General features: G+C 33.1%; 1 protein-coding gene across 1 annotated transcript; it reads right to left on the reverse strand.

Moving 5' to 3' along the window:
- Window positions 1-1,309: 1,309 nt before the first annotated feature.
- LOC108914247 (superkiller viralicidic activity 2-like 2) lies at window positions 1,310-16,401 on the reverse strand. The gene is made up of 14 exons (XM_018720019.1): window positions 16,295-16,401; window positions 16,124-16,228; window positions 15,824-16,066; window positions 15,590-15,764; window positions 14,090-14,404; window positions 13,763-14,009; window positions 13,402-13,694; window positions 9,262-9,538; window positions 9,037-9,209; window positions 8,784-8,978; window positions 6,431-6,672; window positions 6,141-6,377; window positions 5,921-6,083; window positions 1,310-1,769 (listed from the first exon to the last, which is right to left on the reverse strand). The coding sequence occupies exons 1-14, from the start codon at window positions 16,399-16,401 to the stop codon at window positions 1,449-1,451; spliced, it is 3,093 nt and encodes a 1,030-aa protein (XP_018575535.1). The 3' UTR covers window positions 1,310-1,448.
- Window positions 16,402-16,633: the final 232 nt, after the last annotated feature.

Raw genomic sequence — 16,633 nt, forward strand, 5'->3', positions numbered from 1 at the left:
TCAATGATTTTATTATTATTTTTTTTAGAATAAATTTAAGATTCATAAAACCATAACCAAATCATTCCGAATTTTGGGTACTCAAAATTATTTCCTAGTATATCACCAATAATTTTCAATGCTCTATAAACCGATGATTTTTGAAAAACCTATACGACAGAAATTGTAACTTCAAAGAGAAACATTTTAAGTTCTTTTAATAACTGGATCTTGATGTTATTCCTTGTTTGTCGAGGCAATGTCTCAAGATTTTTATTTCCTAACCAGTATAAATACATATACAGGGTGTTTAATTTTAAACGTGCAGGCCATTAACATATCAGTAAGCAGAAAAAAAAATGAGGCTGAAATATTTTTTAATAAACAAACTAAAAATGTGCATTGTTAGAACTAAGCACTTTATTAAAATTGCAGATGCTCAGCCTACCATGATCTTTTAAGGTGTTTGTAACGAAAAATTGTATTGCCAATTCTTTTGGCCAAAATCTAATAAAATATACAGTTTTTAGAATGTTCCCATACCAATTTTTATAAAGATTAATTTTTATATTTTATAAACAATTTTTGAAAACGTAACAATTCCTGGTACATTTTCAGTTTAATTAATTTTATACGACAATGTCGAAACAATTTGTTTATTCGTGCACAATTTTCAATTTAAAAAAATGTATTTTTAGAGGACGATAGCCTTAGCTCGGAATCTTTAGCCCGCCCTTGCTGTTCTCGGGCTAAGCTCTGTGGGAGCGGACCCGCTATCAGAACCCTGGCCTTCCCTCAGTCACGGTGAAGCTTTCGGCAGTCACGACTGAAGATGCCGACTGTGAATAACAATAAACGTTTGGAAGCATTAGATACGACCAGTTAGAGGCAACTACGGAACCTCTCAAGGTACCACCGACAACAAGAACCGAAATGAACACCAGGGGGCACCTAGGGATCCTGATAACGGGGCTGCCTCCACAGAGCCTAGCCCGAGAACAACAAGGGAAAGTCGAAGATTCCCAGCGTAGTTAAAGAAATATAAGTATGTAACTAGCGGCGACCAGGTAAAACCTTCATGAAAAAATCGTAGTAGGCCACGTCTTTTGAATTTAGAATAAAAAAATTTTTTCAAATTAGTCGTTAGTCCATTTTATCAGAAAATATTCGACTTTCATTTGTTTTTTTGTTTCACTTTATGGTAAACGGCGTAAATGACCATACACTTATAGGTTAAAACACCCTGTATAGTTAAGACGACAATAAAATATATTCCCTTGATATCGTGATTTACTTCCGTTCTGTAAATTAAAAAAATAAAGTAACCGTCAACGATACAAAACAATTTTGCTTTATTGAACTGAAAGGTGTGAGGATCAATAGGTTCTTTCCTTAAACAATAATATGTTACATTTAAAATCGAAATATAAATTTCAAGAAATCTATCCCTTAACTAGTATGTGAAAAATTTACAAATAAAGACTAGACGAGAAGACAATGTCCCTCTTAATCATTTTGATGGCGTTATTAAATTTATCCTCTAACTCGGTATTCCCGATAGTTTTCGAGGCCTGCACCATCTGACGCAGCAGCTCCTCCAGCCGCCTCATACACCGAACTATCGAACCCTCGAATATGTCCGTCATGCCACAGAGGTCTTTGAATGAACTACCGTTACACCAACTAAATACTACGTCCATCAAGAACGGCTTAAACCTTTCGACGTAGGCGTCTTCTTCTAGCGGCAGGCGAGCCTCGGTGCTCACCTTGGCTATCCTTCTCGCCAAGTCCTTTAACAACATTTTTTTAATTAGGCTTGTCCCTTGACAACGAGCGAAAAACGTACACATATTTTTTGCGAATCGTCACGTTTATTTTTAGTTCCAGTCCTTGTACTTTTACTTTTGTTATTTTTTAAAAGGGCACGTTCTATAATTAGCTCTCTTATTTTTTTACACTATTTTAAAGATATTAAGCTAATTCAAACTAAAAAAAAAAAAATAAAATAAACAAAGAAATATCTTGTATTTTTAATATAATTTTATCATCACCCTTGACAACGATCAGTCACATAAGAAACAGCTATTACAAAGAGATCTTTCTGTTTTCACATTTTACTTTGTTTTTGAACATTTTGACCTTTAAAATAGAGTAAAAAGTCATGTAATTATTTGTCTAAATGTATTTTACTGATAAATTGGACCTCATTAAAAATCAGTCACTTTTTAAAAGAATTGCTGCTGCTTTAAAATAAAAATATATTCCCCTTATAAAACTTATTATTTTTCCACATCATTAAGCTGAGGGCTGAGTTTTAAGAAGGATCAAGGTCCAGGTAGAAAGAAATTTTGTGTATTTACAATCGTATTATTTACAATTATCCAAGGGTCAATAACCTAAACAGGTAGTGGTTTAATGGGAAAGTCCCATCTACCTAAATATTACACTTGGCAATAAAATTACATTGGACCCAAAATTTGTATGAATCATAACATCAAAGTCCAGACATCACAGAAAGTAAAGAAAATGAGGACAATGTAAGAGATAGAAATTTTTCTGTTTAAATCCAGAAACTTTAGTTTGTTCATTAGTAACAGATCTTCACACAAAAGAAAATAAAGAATTAAATCAAAACGTGAAATATACAGGGTGATTCACTTTTTCTGATTAGAACTTTAACCATCGATAAATCTCATTGTCATGTAATTTTTAAGTATACACTTTTTCTTCCAAAGGCTTCCTTTTAGAGATAAAAGCCCTTGAAAAAAACATATTTTTTTGGTTTTTATTTGTTTTTTCTTAAACTATAAAAACTATTTGTTTTATATTTAATATGTACGAATGAAAAGCTCTATGGATTTTACAGATTATTGTGAAAATAGATCAATCATAATCTCTAAGGGGCCCTGATAAGCCCTATTTTTAATATAATTTCTACACCACTGGAAATTTTTCAAAATTAATAATTTTTTTTACATTGCGGTTTATTCTTACTATTTTCAACTGAAATGCTTGGTTTTTGAGAAAAATGGTTTCTTATTTATTCATTACAATTTGGTAAACAGGGTAATGTTGAAGTATGTACGACACTATTTAAATTTATGCTTAAGAAGGGGTCCACAATGTATCAGTTAAATGTTAATGATATTTTAAAGTGACATATTTTGGAAATGAATCATGCAGAACCTGGTACCGGTCCCATTGCTTGGCCGCCACAATCGCCAGATCTAAATCCCATGGATTATTTCGTTTAGGGATTTATTAAAGCAAAGGTATATAGTTCACCAATCTGTACTTTTGAAATGTTAAGAAGAAGAGTAGAAAATAACTGTGAAACTCTTAAACACAACCCAACACAATATGATTAGGAAATCAGTTCAAAACTGAATTAGACGATGTGAGAAATGCATTGAGGTTCCAGGACATTTCAAACATTTGTTGTGATACTGTTTCTTCTGTTCTCCATTGTTAATTGTTATTTCTGTTTATTAAAAACAGTAAGAGAGCTTTTTGCTGTAGAATAAACGGCAAAGTAAAAAAAATATATATTCATTTAGAAAAATTCCCAGTGGCGTAGAAATTATATTAAAAATAGGGGTTAGCAGAGCCCCTTATGGACGCCTGTGATTGATATATTTTCACAATAATTTGTAAAATCCATAGAGCTTTTCATTCGTACATATTGAATATAAAACAAATCGAAAAAATGTATTGGAAGTACCCCCCTAAAATTACTTTTTAAACACCTTAAAATATTTGCACATCATTATGAAACACCCTGTATAATGTTATTTCTAGTTTTTTTCTGAATTAACAAACATTTTTGGAACATATCCATTGAACTAAAAATATTGAATCATGAAATTAATCATGTCAATCAACAATATCACAAAATATTTTCTTAAAATAAAAAAATTTCCAAATTTGACAAAATTTTTGATACTATTGCAGTCAGATGTTCCAATTTTGGTTAATTAGTTCACGGTTAGAACTTAGGCGAGATGAAAAAAATCCTGATTTCAGAGGAACTCGGCACCACAGACCAGACGGACTGAACAGTAGGCACTCCCGAAGGCACATTTTTTAAAAAAGTAATAAACTAAAGAAATAATTTCAAAATCTTAGTTTATAAATTTGTAAAAAATAATAATTAATAGGTTAAAAAATTAAACATAATTTGACTTTACTAATTTAAAAAATTATATTAGACAGGGTGTCCCGAAATTCATACAACAAAATTTGTTCATAGATTCTTAAGACAAATTTAGGGGACCCGTATTTTTTATTTTTGCCAAGTGGTCCCCTCTTTCGGAGTTACAGCCCCCTGAAATCCGCCCCTAAGAAGTCTTTTTTATATCTCAAAACCATGTTGTACGAGAATCACTAAATTTGGTACACAGGGGTTTTATGACAGTGCTACGCTTTTTATCGAGAAACTCCCTAAAGACACTTTTTTGTGGGCTCCCTTGTCTTTGGAACCAGAAAAATTTGGACGCAAATTTGATTTTCTTAAAAATTATTTATTTGCTAGAAAGCCATTAAATTTAGAAAGTTTTTTGTCTCTTGAGATTTGTTTCGTAAAACACAATGTTTTTGAGGAAAATGGCAAATCACGATATGCATTTGATCACATTTTGACATTTTTCTCGAAAACATTGCGTTTTACGAAAAAAATGTCAAGAGACAAAAAAGTTCCTAAATTCAATGGCTTTCTAGCGAACTAATAATTTTTAAGAAATACAAATATGCGACCAAATTTTTTTGGCTCCAAAGACAAGGGGGCCCACGAAAAATTGTCTTAAGGGGGTTCCCCGCCAAAAACGTTATCACCATCAGATTCTACATGTCATCAAACCCCTGTGAACAAATTTAGTGATAGTCGTACAACAGGGTTCTGTGATATAAAAAAAAAGATTATTTTTAGGGGCGGACTTCATGGGGCTGTAACTCCGAAAGAGGGGGCCACTTAGTAAACAATACGGGTCCGCTAAATTTGTCTTAAGAATGTGTGACCCAATTTTGTTGCATGAATTTCGGGACATCCTGTATTGTAGCCTTGTAGGACCTGATGACATGAAAAATTTAACCTCGGAAAAGATATTCAATAGTTTTTTAAAAAATAAAAGGATTGTGAGAAATTGGACTTTTCTTCTTATTTCCAAAATAAATTATTAAAGATTTATTTTGCGAACCTGAACATAGTTTCCATAAAAATGTATATTTGTCTCCTTTTACAGAATTCAGAAAAAATAAAACAAGAATTAATCACATTGTAAAGTACATCAAAAACCTATTTGAACTAGGCATAACTCTAGTTACTTTACATGTTTCACTTAGTTCACAACCGTGAATCTGTTTTAATTGTCAGTGTTGCGAGAAACAACTACTCCAAGAGCTAGATACCCCTACCGGCATTGAATTATACTTGCAACAGCTAGGGTGGTTCGTCAGTTTAACCCACCAGGCACAGACCGGTTTCGGACTTATTAGTCCTCATCAGTGTGTCATAGGTGAGACAACTGACGAACGAACCAGCTGTTTTGCGTTGCACTAGGTGTTGCGAGTATAATTCAATGCCGGTAGGGGCATACAGCCCTCGGAGTAGTTGTTTCTCGCAACACTGACAATTAAAACGTTGTCTTCGCCCTCTGCGGGTGGCAGTCGTGCAACAAGTACCTGCAATATAGGCACAGTTGGGAGTCAGCACGACAGATGGAGCCGATTGCGCTCCCGCGTACAAAAAAACCTGTTTCTGAAGCAAGCAATAGTAAAATCGAAATCCTCGAAGAAAATAAAAAAACACTATTTAATTTTTTCCCAACACAACATAACTACTCAAAAAAAAACATGCCGAAATAATAACAACCCTTGGACCATACAACCGACATTTTCACTACAGTTTCTATTAACAAACGCTAATATTAAATGAAACAGAACTGACCTGCATCTGCCTCAAGGGCCCCGACAGCTCTTCGGACAACTTTGGCGTTTCCTGGCCCTTCTCGTCGCACACGAAACAACTCAGTAAGGAGCACGCTTGTGGAGGCGTCAAATTGCCAAACACCCCATTAAATATCATCTCCGTGATCAGCAGTTCGTCGGCGCTGCAAACAAAATAAATTTTATATAGAGCGTCGAAATAAAGAAATTAAAAATTTTACCTGCTCAGTTCGCAAGCCACCCTGCCCTTGAGCTGTATAACGTCGGTGCTCGTACAATACCCCAGCCTCCTCAGTATCCTCTTCCTGCACCTCAACTCGTCCAGCTGAAGGACGGATTTCGCTTCCAATAATTTCTGTCTCGCCACCCTCAGTTCTTCCTTGCATACGACTTTCTCCTCGTATTTAGTATATTCGGTTTCCAAAAGGGCGTTTTTGTGCATCGGGTGTTCGTACATCCTAAAACGTAAGGTTTATCACGCAAAACTGTATAAACAATCTCGATGACGTACTTCTTTTCCAAAATTTCAATCTTCTTCACGATATCGAGGAATTCCGGGTTCGTTATTTTCATGTCGTCGACGGGATTTAGCAGCGGCGGACCCTCCGGGAAACGTTTCTTGACCTCTTTTACCGCTTTGTACATGCCCTTTCTACTGTCTTTGGACCTCAGGTCGTTCGGACAGTACAGTCTGACTGAGGAAACGTGCGTGATGAGGGACGAGTCGACGCTGACGATTTCAACTTCTCCTTTCTACAATAAAAAAAATATATGCAAGGCGAACCGATTTTCAGTTCCCAGTGTTCGAAGTAATGAGAGATTAAAAGTAGTTTGAGATTTGAAAAATGGTGGTGGTAGTTGAGAACGCGACAAAAAATAATAATTTTACTTCCTGACTAGGTCAACGTTTCATTTTATTTTAAACCTTCCTCAGGACGATAGATAATATTACAAGAGATAAGAATATATAAAACAAAATTACAAAATGCTTTAAAAAACACAAATATTTTTATTGTGTAGAGCTAATTGATATTGGTAATAATCTTAACGTGTCTGTGTGTTTTTCTAATTTTATTGATTTTAAAAAATTATTAAATAGGCTTTTATATATTTTTATTAGGGTGGCCCAAAAAAAAACGATTTTTTTTGTGTCTCTTGCGAAAATATGTTAGTTTATCATGTTTGAAGAGCCCTCTCAAAAAACCAGCTCTAAAAAAATTTTTTTAAATGTCGCTCAAGATTTTTAAAAATAAAAAATATGGGTTACCATTTAAAAACTCAAGGTTGACCTTGATAATTGACTTCAAGGTCATCATAACTTAGCCCCCTCGAAACATGATAACTTTTATTGGAATTTGTTTTTTGTCGAATTAAAAAAAATTATGCGGCCTGGTACATTAAAATGGGACACCTTGTATAATAGTGATGCAAATTTAATTCAAGTACTGTGAACACTGTTGATATTATAAAATATACCTTTTAGTTGCACATTTTCTGAAGCAATTTTCATTTATACAGGGTGGCCCAAAAACAATTTATGAAATCAAGGCCAATTTTTTAAACGGAAACCCCACTTTTTTGTATTTTTATTCAATTCTCCATGGAATTCTCATCATTTTTTATGGATCAAATCAGAAAAATCCATAAGAAATAAGTGGTTCGACTGATTTATTTTGATCATTATGACTTGAATGTAAAAAATATAAGTGAGGTATTTAGGTATAATTTAATTAAAAACACATAATTTTATTGTATAAAAATACGATTTTGTTAAATGTCACTATTTAAATTACGAGCCAGGTTATTTTGCAAATTTTTAGCACCGAACCACTTACTTATGGATTTTTCCGATTTGAAACAACTTTCTGTGAACCACACAAAATCTAAGATGGAAATAAATGTGGTTTTAATTTAAAACCAGCAGGGTAAATCTCAGGGTAATTTTTGAAAATTTTCCATATTCTATATTCAGACGCCATTATCTCTAAAACGGTTAAAGACAGGTATAGGTTATGTTCCATAAAAAATGATCAGAATTCCATGGAGAATTAAATAAAAATAAAAAGTGGGGTTTCCATTTAAAAAAGTTTGCCTTGATTTCATAACTTTTTTTTGGGTCACCCTGTATAAATGAAAATTGCTTCAGAAAATGTGCAACTAAAAATATAATTCGACGGGTCCGATTCTGATTTTTAAATAAATATATTCCATACTTTTGCGGCTCACTGTATATTCACAATTTATACGCTAAATTTAAAATGTTAAGCGCACAGTAAAAATAATAGACTTTCAGTAACAATAATACATGTTCGGTATAAAATGTATGATGCACAATATATCTTCGAACAGCAACTGGCAATGGATGGTGTTCATTTAAACTATTTTATTTGTTTTTGATGGTTATTCCGAATAATTATACAGGGTGTTTACAAACTAAGAGAGGATTTTTTAATGGTAGCTAGAATAATTGAAATTTCTGTTGTTAATAGTAACAAAAATATTACTTATCAAGTTTTTTTCAATAAGCAAAGAACCAAACGTCGTTTCTTTCTTCTACTTCATTAAAATTTCAAATAATTATCAGCAGTTCTAGAAAAACAAATCCGTCAGGGTTATATCAAAAATAATGCCAAAATTAGGTACATTGTTTATATTATTCTGAAACATGAAGGCATATTAGAATTTATACCCCTGCCCTGCTGTAAAACACAAATACTTTGCCAAAATTTTAATCCATCCTTCCAGGAACCACCTTAGCACTAAGGTAATCCTCTTAAATAAACCCCGCACCAAACGGAATATGCAAAACAGGCAAAATATGCAAATCGCCTCACTTAAAGTGCAATAAAATTTCTGCAACCTACCTGGTCATCCAGACAGGGCTTAGGAATACCGTCCTCTGCATCATTCTCGGATATGACGTGTAATAAAAGGTCCACCTGAACTTTTGTCACTGCCTTGGATTGTCCCTGTCTGCCTTTCCTCCCAGGTAGGATCTCTTGGACTTTTTTGAAGTTCACCACTGCCCCCCAGTCGTATTCAGCGTCCTGCGTTTTGATCTGGAAGTAATTCGACGTTGAAACGATAAATAAACGTAAGAGTAAGCGCGGAACTCACTTTCAGTAATCTACCGGGTTGTAGAAAGGGAATAAGGTACTCGGATTTGGTTAAATATGTTCTAAACTGGACTCCCAATGAGTCCAGTTCTTGTCTGATGTTGTAGTAAGGGGCTATTTGATCCTCGCATTTAACATCAAACGAGTTGAACTTTTCTAGTTTCTGCTGAAAATCTAAAAGGAAAAATAATATCACCAATGATAAGTTTTTATCATTCCCTTTTACCTTCGTAAAGTCCGGGTATAGCGGTTTGATTCTGGAACTGATAGAAAGACCTTTCTAACATGTATTCCGGGTTTATCTCTTCCACCCGCAGCAAATTAAGGACCATATTGTAGGTTAAATGAAACGCCGAATTGATCGGATCCGGTAAACCTTTAACTATGTTCCGTCCCGCAGCGGGCGGGACCTTCTCGTCTACCATCAAGATAACTATACCCCTGTCGTCGATACCCCTCCTACCCGCCCTACCCGACATTTGGATATACTCTCCAGAGGTGATCTACAAAAAAATTACACTATTTGAAAATCTGCAAGAGATCTAAATTGATGTATTAAGTCTACAGGCTTGTCACAGCGACAGTTTTTTCCAAATTCCTCAGCTTTTTTTTTGGTTTTCTAGCCTAAAAATTCGTTTTTATCCACGACTTTCCATGGCAAGCGGTAGGAGTGATGAGAAGCAGGGATTTTATAACAGTAAAAGCAACTTATACTGTAGTTATGCAAATAACGTTCTACCTCCTTTACCACCTTAGTTTTTTTTTTTTTACTTAGAAAAAAGAATGACTGCAATTTTAGCAAATTTACTTGGGATTTTAGGCATATCTTAGAAAAACCACTGAATGCTGCATTTTCGACAAACAAATCAAACTTTTGCTTTTTTTAAATATACACAAAACACCCTGTATTCATATATATTGTTAGAATATTCTTTAGGACTGTAGGAATATGAAATTTGAAGGAAAACAAGTAACGTATGGCCAAAAGAATATGCTGTAAGTAAGTGTTATGGCATCCATTAAAAAAAGAAAAACAAATTTCTTTTAATTGTAATTCCAAATGAAAACATTCAATTGTTTTTTTGTGTTGCTACGAAATCACAAAAAAAAAAACATGTAAAACTTTGACCTTTACTAGGTATATTTATCTAAGCATAAAAATAGTCTAGTATTTTTTAGAATTGCTAAAAAATTACTAAAAAAAAAAGGTTATCGTTAAGTGATGATACATGAATATTCACATTTGAAAATAACTGTTAAATACTTTAAATTTTCTGTGCTATTTAAAGTTCATGGTTTATTGGGTTCACGTCTGAACACGTCCACTAGTGTCCTCAGAACCAGCAAAAAAAAAACAATATTGTCGGGGCGGGCCTACAGGTTCTGATAGCAGATCCGCCCCCACAGAACCTAGCCCGAGAACAGCAACAAAATCGTTTTAGTACGATCGTGCTTTCCATTACAAAGATTAATAATTTACTTTTATGTTTCTTAAAAATCCGCAGTCAATAGTTTTGTGAGAAGTTATCTTAGAGAAGGCATTTATTAAAAGGCAAGAAATGGCCAATAAAAATTAAAAAAAACTGTTTAGAAATGAAAAATAAAAACATACGTTGTTCCTCGGTAATGATCTAAATATGGTAAAAACTAATTAAATTTTTGAAGTTTAAAAATGACCAAAGTGATCAGTCACATTCTCTGTAAGTTACCGACTTTAAATAACCAGTAATCATCACCAAATTTTTTGTCAATATAGAAAGATTTACTTTTTAATAATACAGTCCTGTAATATGCAAAATGAACTTACAATTAAGTGAAGCAGTCAATAAATACAAAAGAAATCTACAGTTTGTATTGTTTGTAATTTTTCTTATAGCAGTTTCACACAGCAAAGAAATTCATGAATTATTGTTTATTTTTGGGGATACTGCAAGTGCATTACATAGTTCGAATTTTTGCTGTAATTATTACCCAGAAAATTTGTTTAAATAATTTCAAGGCAACAAAGAGCCACGTTTAACGATTTTTATTATAAAAATGGTTGACACAATATTTTTAAATCAAAATATAACTAGAATTCACAATATTGCAAAATTAGAGCTAGTCCTTATCTCACAATTTTGTCATCAATAAATTGACGACAATTTTATGTTTTACACGTAACAATTAAAGATAAAAAAAATTGCTATTAGACTTTGGTCGTTGATACAAAAATTTAAACCATTCAAGCTTATCTTAAAACGAAACCTCACTATTCATTTTAGAAACAAAAACACATTGATTTTGAAAACATCACCAACTTTCCTTTTGATACAAGGATTCATTTCATTAATATAGAATTTTTTTCAGAGGTGGTAAAATACCTAAATAAAGCTAAAAATAAAAATTAAATTTTCAAAAAATTAAAAAAATTTAAATTAATTAATTTAAAAAGAATTAGTCCCTCCATCACTTCCTGAAATCGTTTCAAAATTTTGCAAAACCTGTAACTTTTGACAGTTTAATATTTTTTTTATTTTGTCAATCCTCAAAAGACGTTTATTTTAAAGCAATTAATGATGAATCACATCAGACTCATAATCGCAATGTAATTTATCAGAATCTAATAAATCAAAATACAAATATACAGGGTGTCCGCAAACAAAAGGCATCATCTTTGGTCATAACATAGATCACTTAAATTGAACAAAAAAGTTCCTATTTAATATAACCGCAAATGTTTCCTCGTTGAGTTAAATATGAACAACTGAAAATGTTATTATTTTATTTGCATTATTTTCTTAGATTCAGTTAAAACAATAAATTTTTTGAAAAATACCTCTTATAAAATCTTGTAGAACATTAAATTTGAAATCCACTGAAATCAGTTTGAAAATATGATTTATTGTGATTTTCAAAATTTCCAGAGAATTCCACAGAAGTTTGAAAATTCGTGAAAACTCGAGTTTCGTACGATTGAGCTGACTGATCTCGTTCCACACAAAATTTATTAGATGTTGTGTGGAAAATACAGATTGATATGAGGCAGTCTACGAAAACATTCTAAAAAACACAGTTTTAAGAGATATGTTTACAGAAATGTTCTTATTCAGTGTAAAATGTTTCATTAAGGAGACTAAAAAGAAATTAAAAATTTACATCCTTTGCAACACTTGGTGTGTGCTGAATATATATTCATCCTGTACTATTAACTTAAGGGGGGTAGCCACTGTGAAAGGTGAAAATTTTTTTTTTACTTTAATTTATTTATACCTTCGAAAGAAAGTGAATAAAATTTTAAGTCAAAATTCCGAAAGTTGACTGAGTTGCAGTCATTTTAGTATAGACGACATAGATTTATGGTACGCTACAGTATCGGTACGCTAGGGACTGACGAAGAATCGTGCGGAAAAGGGCAATAAAATAAAAAAAACAATGCCAAGGACACCACTGGAGATGTAGAGGAAGAACCATCATATGGCCTACTCAATAATTTGATGTAAGTATAAATACGTTACATGATTTCTCAAAACTACTTTTTCAAACTGGTCGCATCGATATTTCGATTAATCATCAACCGATTTTCAATTTTTTTATTCGTCTTTGCAGTAGCTAAGATTGTGTAGTCAATTTTCAAAATTTTGATTATTACTATTTTTTAAGACTGCTTAAATGCAAAATAGGGGCAAAAAAGTGAAAAAAAATTCAAACGGTCGCCATTTTGTAAAAAATCAAAATAAATGACTCAATCAAAATATGACTACTTATAAAGATAACTACATTAATTTAGATTCTAATGCAATTTAATTTCTTTTTTTCAGATAACCCGTTTTTGGAAAATCAATGCTGCCATGGAAAGGTGATTTTTCTGAAGGTTTTGCGGCAAGGCTCATAACTTTGTAACAACTTAATATCTTTTAATAAAAATTTATATGAACCAAGTTGAATATACACAATAAAATAAAAAAAACTAGATTCCCATATTCCTTAATTATCACGGTCAAAAAAATGAAAATTGCTCACTTTTTAGGCCGTCACAATGGCTATACCCCTTAAATAATAAAGGATGGAAGTTTTTTCAGTTAGAAACAAAAACAAAAGTGCAAATAAATTGAAAACACAATTAATCTTGCATGACAGGTACTTTCTGTCAGTCACTAGGCGATAAATTTAAGTTGCTTAAAATATAAACGTTTTTAAAAAAACTAAAAATCCTGAAAACTCTGTTTCCCCAACATTTCCCACAGTTCCTGACTAAATATAAAATTATCACTGCTTCCACATATCGCAATTCTTACTCGTTTTTTTTTTTTAAATTCAATTTGGTTCAATTTAATTCAATCTATCAATATAAGAATATTTAATTAGTAAACGAATTTCCACTTACCCATCGATACTCCTGTCCGTCAAACTTCCTCATACCGGTGAACAGAACCGTTCTCGCCGGCATATTCAGACCCATCGCGAAGGTTTCTGTTGCAAACAAGGCTTTAATAAGCCCCTCACCGAAAAGTATTTCGATAGTTTCCTTCAATATCGGCAACAAACCTCCGTGATGTATACCTATACCTCGCCTGAGGAGAGGCAACAAGTTTTCGACCTGAGGCAAGTGTCTGTCGTCGTCCGACAAAACGTCCATGGCGTTGTTGAAAACCTCGTCGACCAACTGTTTTTCGGCAGCTGAAATTTTATTCGTACAGCAAACTGCATCCAACGCTATTTTTTTTTTAAGTTACTATGGGACTTACTTGTGTTAAAATCCAATTTCGTCATTTGCATAGCATAAACTTCGCAATCTTTTTTACTAAAGCTGAAAACGATCACAGGAGCAAAGTTCCTTTCCATGACCATTTTCACAACTTTAAAAATATCTGTCTGCGTGGGATCTTTATTGGCCATACCCCCGCGCCTACCCTTCTGGTCGCCCTTGGCGGCATCTCCAGAATTTTGCAACACGGCCATTGCGGCGTTGAAACTGTCGTCTTTAAACGTACCCTGAAATCGTTGATATTGAACACATATCTCATCAAATAAAAAATGTTTTTTTAAGGTTTTTTTTTTGCAAAAACTCTTACCGATTCATCTACAACCATATGAATCCCGCTCCCGCCTGCCGGATAAATAAAATGCTGCAAAGGTGTGGGCCGATAATCCGTGTACACGACATGACACGGTTGGTGATGCAGATGCGCCACCCATTCGGCAAATTGCCTAGCGTTCGGTATGGTAGCGGACAGGAAAACGAAATGTACATTGTGAGGAAGTAGAATTAAAGTTTCCTCCCAAACCACCCCTCGTTCTTTGTCACGCATGTAATGAATCTCGTCGAAAATTACCCACCCCACTTCCCTCATTATTTCCGAACCTCTGTACAACATATTACGCAAGATCTAGAAAAAAAGACATACCCAGAACACTATTTAAAAATTTTATAAGCTATATTTTAAAACTCATTAAATTTAATTCGTTAATACGAAAAATATGTGAAAACTACATATTTTATCAAAAATTGTTTATTAAATGTTCATTTAAGGTAAAGGTGTAGAGTCACTGCGTCAGTTTTAAGCTAAAGGTTTTACTGTAAGCCTCAACTTAATCAAAAATTTTTTGTTCCGGGGTCAATTTGCTGTGAATCTAAAGTTATTTTGGATCCACCAAATATGTAAGAATAATTGTGCTTTTATGGTCTGCAATATTTAAAAAAAAAAATTATTGAAAACTAATTTTTTTGCCAACTTTCAACTAACTTTGACTATAAATATTCTTTCTTTCGAACTATATATATACAATTTTAACCAAAAACAGAATCACAAAATTAAAGTACAGAGGACTTCTTTGAGAATATCTTTGGAATGAAAGAATAAAAGAAATTTGTCTTCATTTTTTGTAACTTTAGTTGTCAGTAATTTGGTTAAAGTCTTTGGAAGGCATTCTACAAAACTAAAAAACATATGTATAATTTAATAGAGTAAAAAAAATCTGATAATTAAAAAAAAAGGTATAAAAACCCAGTCTAATACTAATAATACTAAATGTTAACCATAAAAATCAAATTTATTTAAAATTCGTCCAATATTTATTGTTGATTTTTTTAAGAAGTTTATTTCAAATTTTTAACTATTTTTGTCACAATGGTGAACTACTTTACTGCCAATAAAGGTGTTTACGCAGCTGGACGACTTTAAATCAAACAAAAATATGAATAGAATTGTGAGGGAGAAATAATGGTCGAAAAATGAGAAACTGTGAAGGAAAAAATATTCGCTCAATATTATTTCGGTAAAACTAAGCCAGAACTGGTACAATAACTGGTGCGTCAACCCTTACGTGGTTAATAATAAATTAGATTGCTTTATATTTTTCACATAAGGAAAAGAAAATATGAGTAAAAACTTTAAAAAAAACACGGTTTTCACATATTTAACAATTTAGTTTGACAGTGTTTCTTTAGACAGTTGAAATGTCAAAAAAAATATATTATTTATTTTTATAAACGTGTTCCTTACCCCAATCTGTTTTTAATATTTGTACACAAATAAACGAAACGATTATAACATTTATCGATATCAATTTACCTCTGTCGTCATAATGAGACACGATGCACTTGGATTTATTGTTACGTCCCCAGTAACTAGACCAACATCTTTAAATTCATCGAGAAACTCTCTATATTTCTGATTTGACAACGCCTTTATCGGCGTTGTGTATATAACTCTCTGCTTGTTTTTTAAAGATGTTGCTACTGCATATCTGCAAATATGTATCACGTTTTACTATTAAAATCGGACAAAAAATTTATTTCAACTCACTCTGCTATTACTGTTTTTCCTGCAGATGTATGAGCAGACACCAAGACAGATTGATTGTTGTCAACACACAATATGGATTCTTTCTGAAAGGGATCCAATGCAAATGGGTACTTTTTAACAGGGTCACCCCTAGGTGGTTGCAGTGGAGCATAATTATAACCCGGTGGACAAGCTACTTCGTGTGTACAAGAATCAAGTGTGTCTATACTGTGCACGACTATACGGTTTTTTAACTCCTCGAAGCTAAACGAGAAAAAGCGTCGTTACAAAAAAAAAACAAAGAAAAAATCACATACGTACTTAATACACGCTACGTCTACATCGTCGGCTTTGCTACGTTTAGCAACGAATTCTTCGTCACCCTCGTTCTTTCGCTTGTCACCCTTAATGCAAACCTCCGAAACCCTAAATCGTACAATCCATTAGCGACATTAGCGTGTGTTTTTGAGGTTAAGAAAAACCGACACAAACCTCTCAGTTACCTGCTCCTGTTCCGAGGAATCCTCCCCTTTTGCTGCATTTTCTTCTTCGTCCGCATCTTCAAAACAATCAAATAAGTCATCGATTGACTCTGCCATGACTATTTGCTTGGAAAATATTAAAAAATTTCACGTTACACGCGCCAACAACGGCAGCCCCGATTCGCGCAAACAAAAAAGAAAATGAATTTCGCGTGTCATCGGAAATACGACACGAACTACCGGTTCGTTTCGGCGCGAAATATAATTCGAAATTTTGTCAGTGGTCAATTCATTTAGTTACAAATATGCAATATGCAAGTCTAATTTTTACTAATATATGTCTACATAT

This window comes from Anoplophora glabripennis, unplaced genomic scaffold (assembly GCF_000390285.2).
Source record: "Anoplophora glabripennis isolate ALB-LARVAE unplaced genomic scaffold, Agla_2.0 scaffold16, whole genome shotgun sequence".
In the NCBI taxonomy this organism is placed as follows: Eukaryota; Metazoa; Arthropoda; class Insecta; order Coleoptera; family Cerambycidae; genus Anoplophora; species Anoplophora glabripennis.

Excerpts from the sequence above, each read along its gene's own strand:
- LOC108914247 (XM_018720019.1), bottom strand. The coding sequence starts at position 16,401 with ATGGCAGAGTCAATCGATGACTTATTTGATTGTTTTGAAGATGCGGAC. Across the intron at positions 16,229-16,294 it reads CAGGAGCAGGTAACTGAGAG|GGTTTCGGAGGTTTGCATTA; the intron begins GTTTGTGTCGGT and ends TGTACGATTTAG. Across the intron at positions 9,210-9,261 it reads TATACCCGGACTTTACGAAG|ATTTTCAGCAGAAACTAGAA; the intron begins GTAAAAGGGAAT and ends TTTTCCTTTTAG.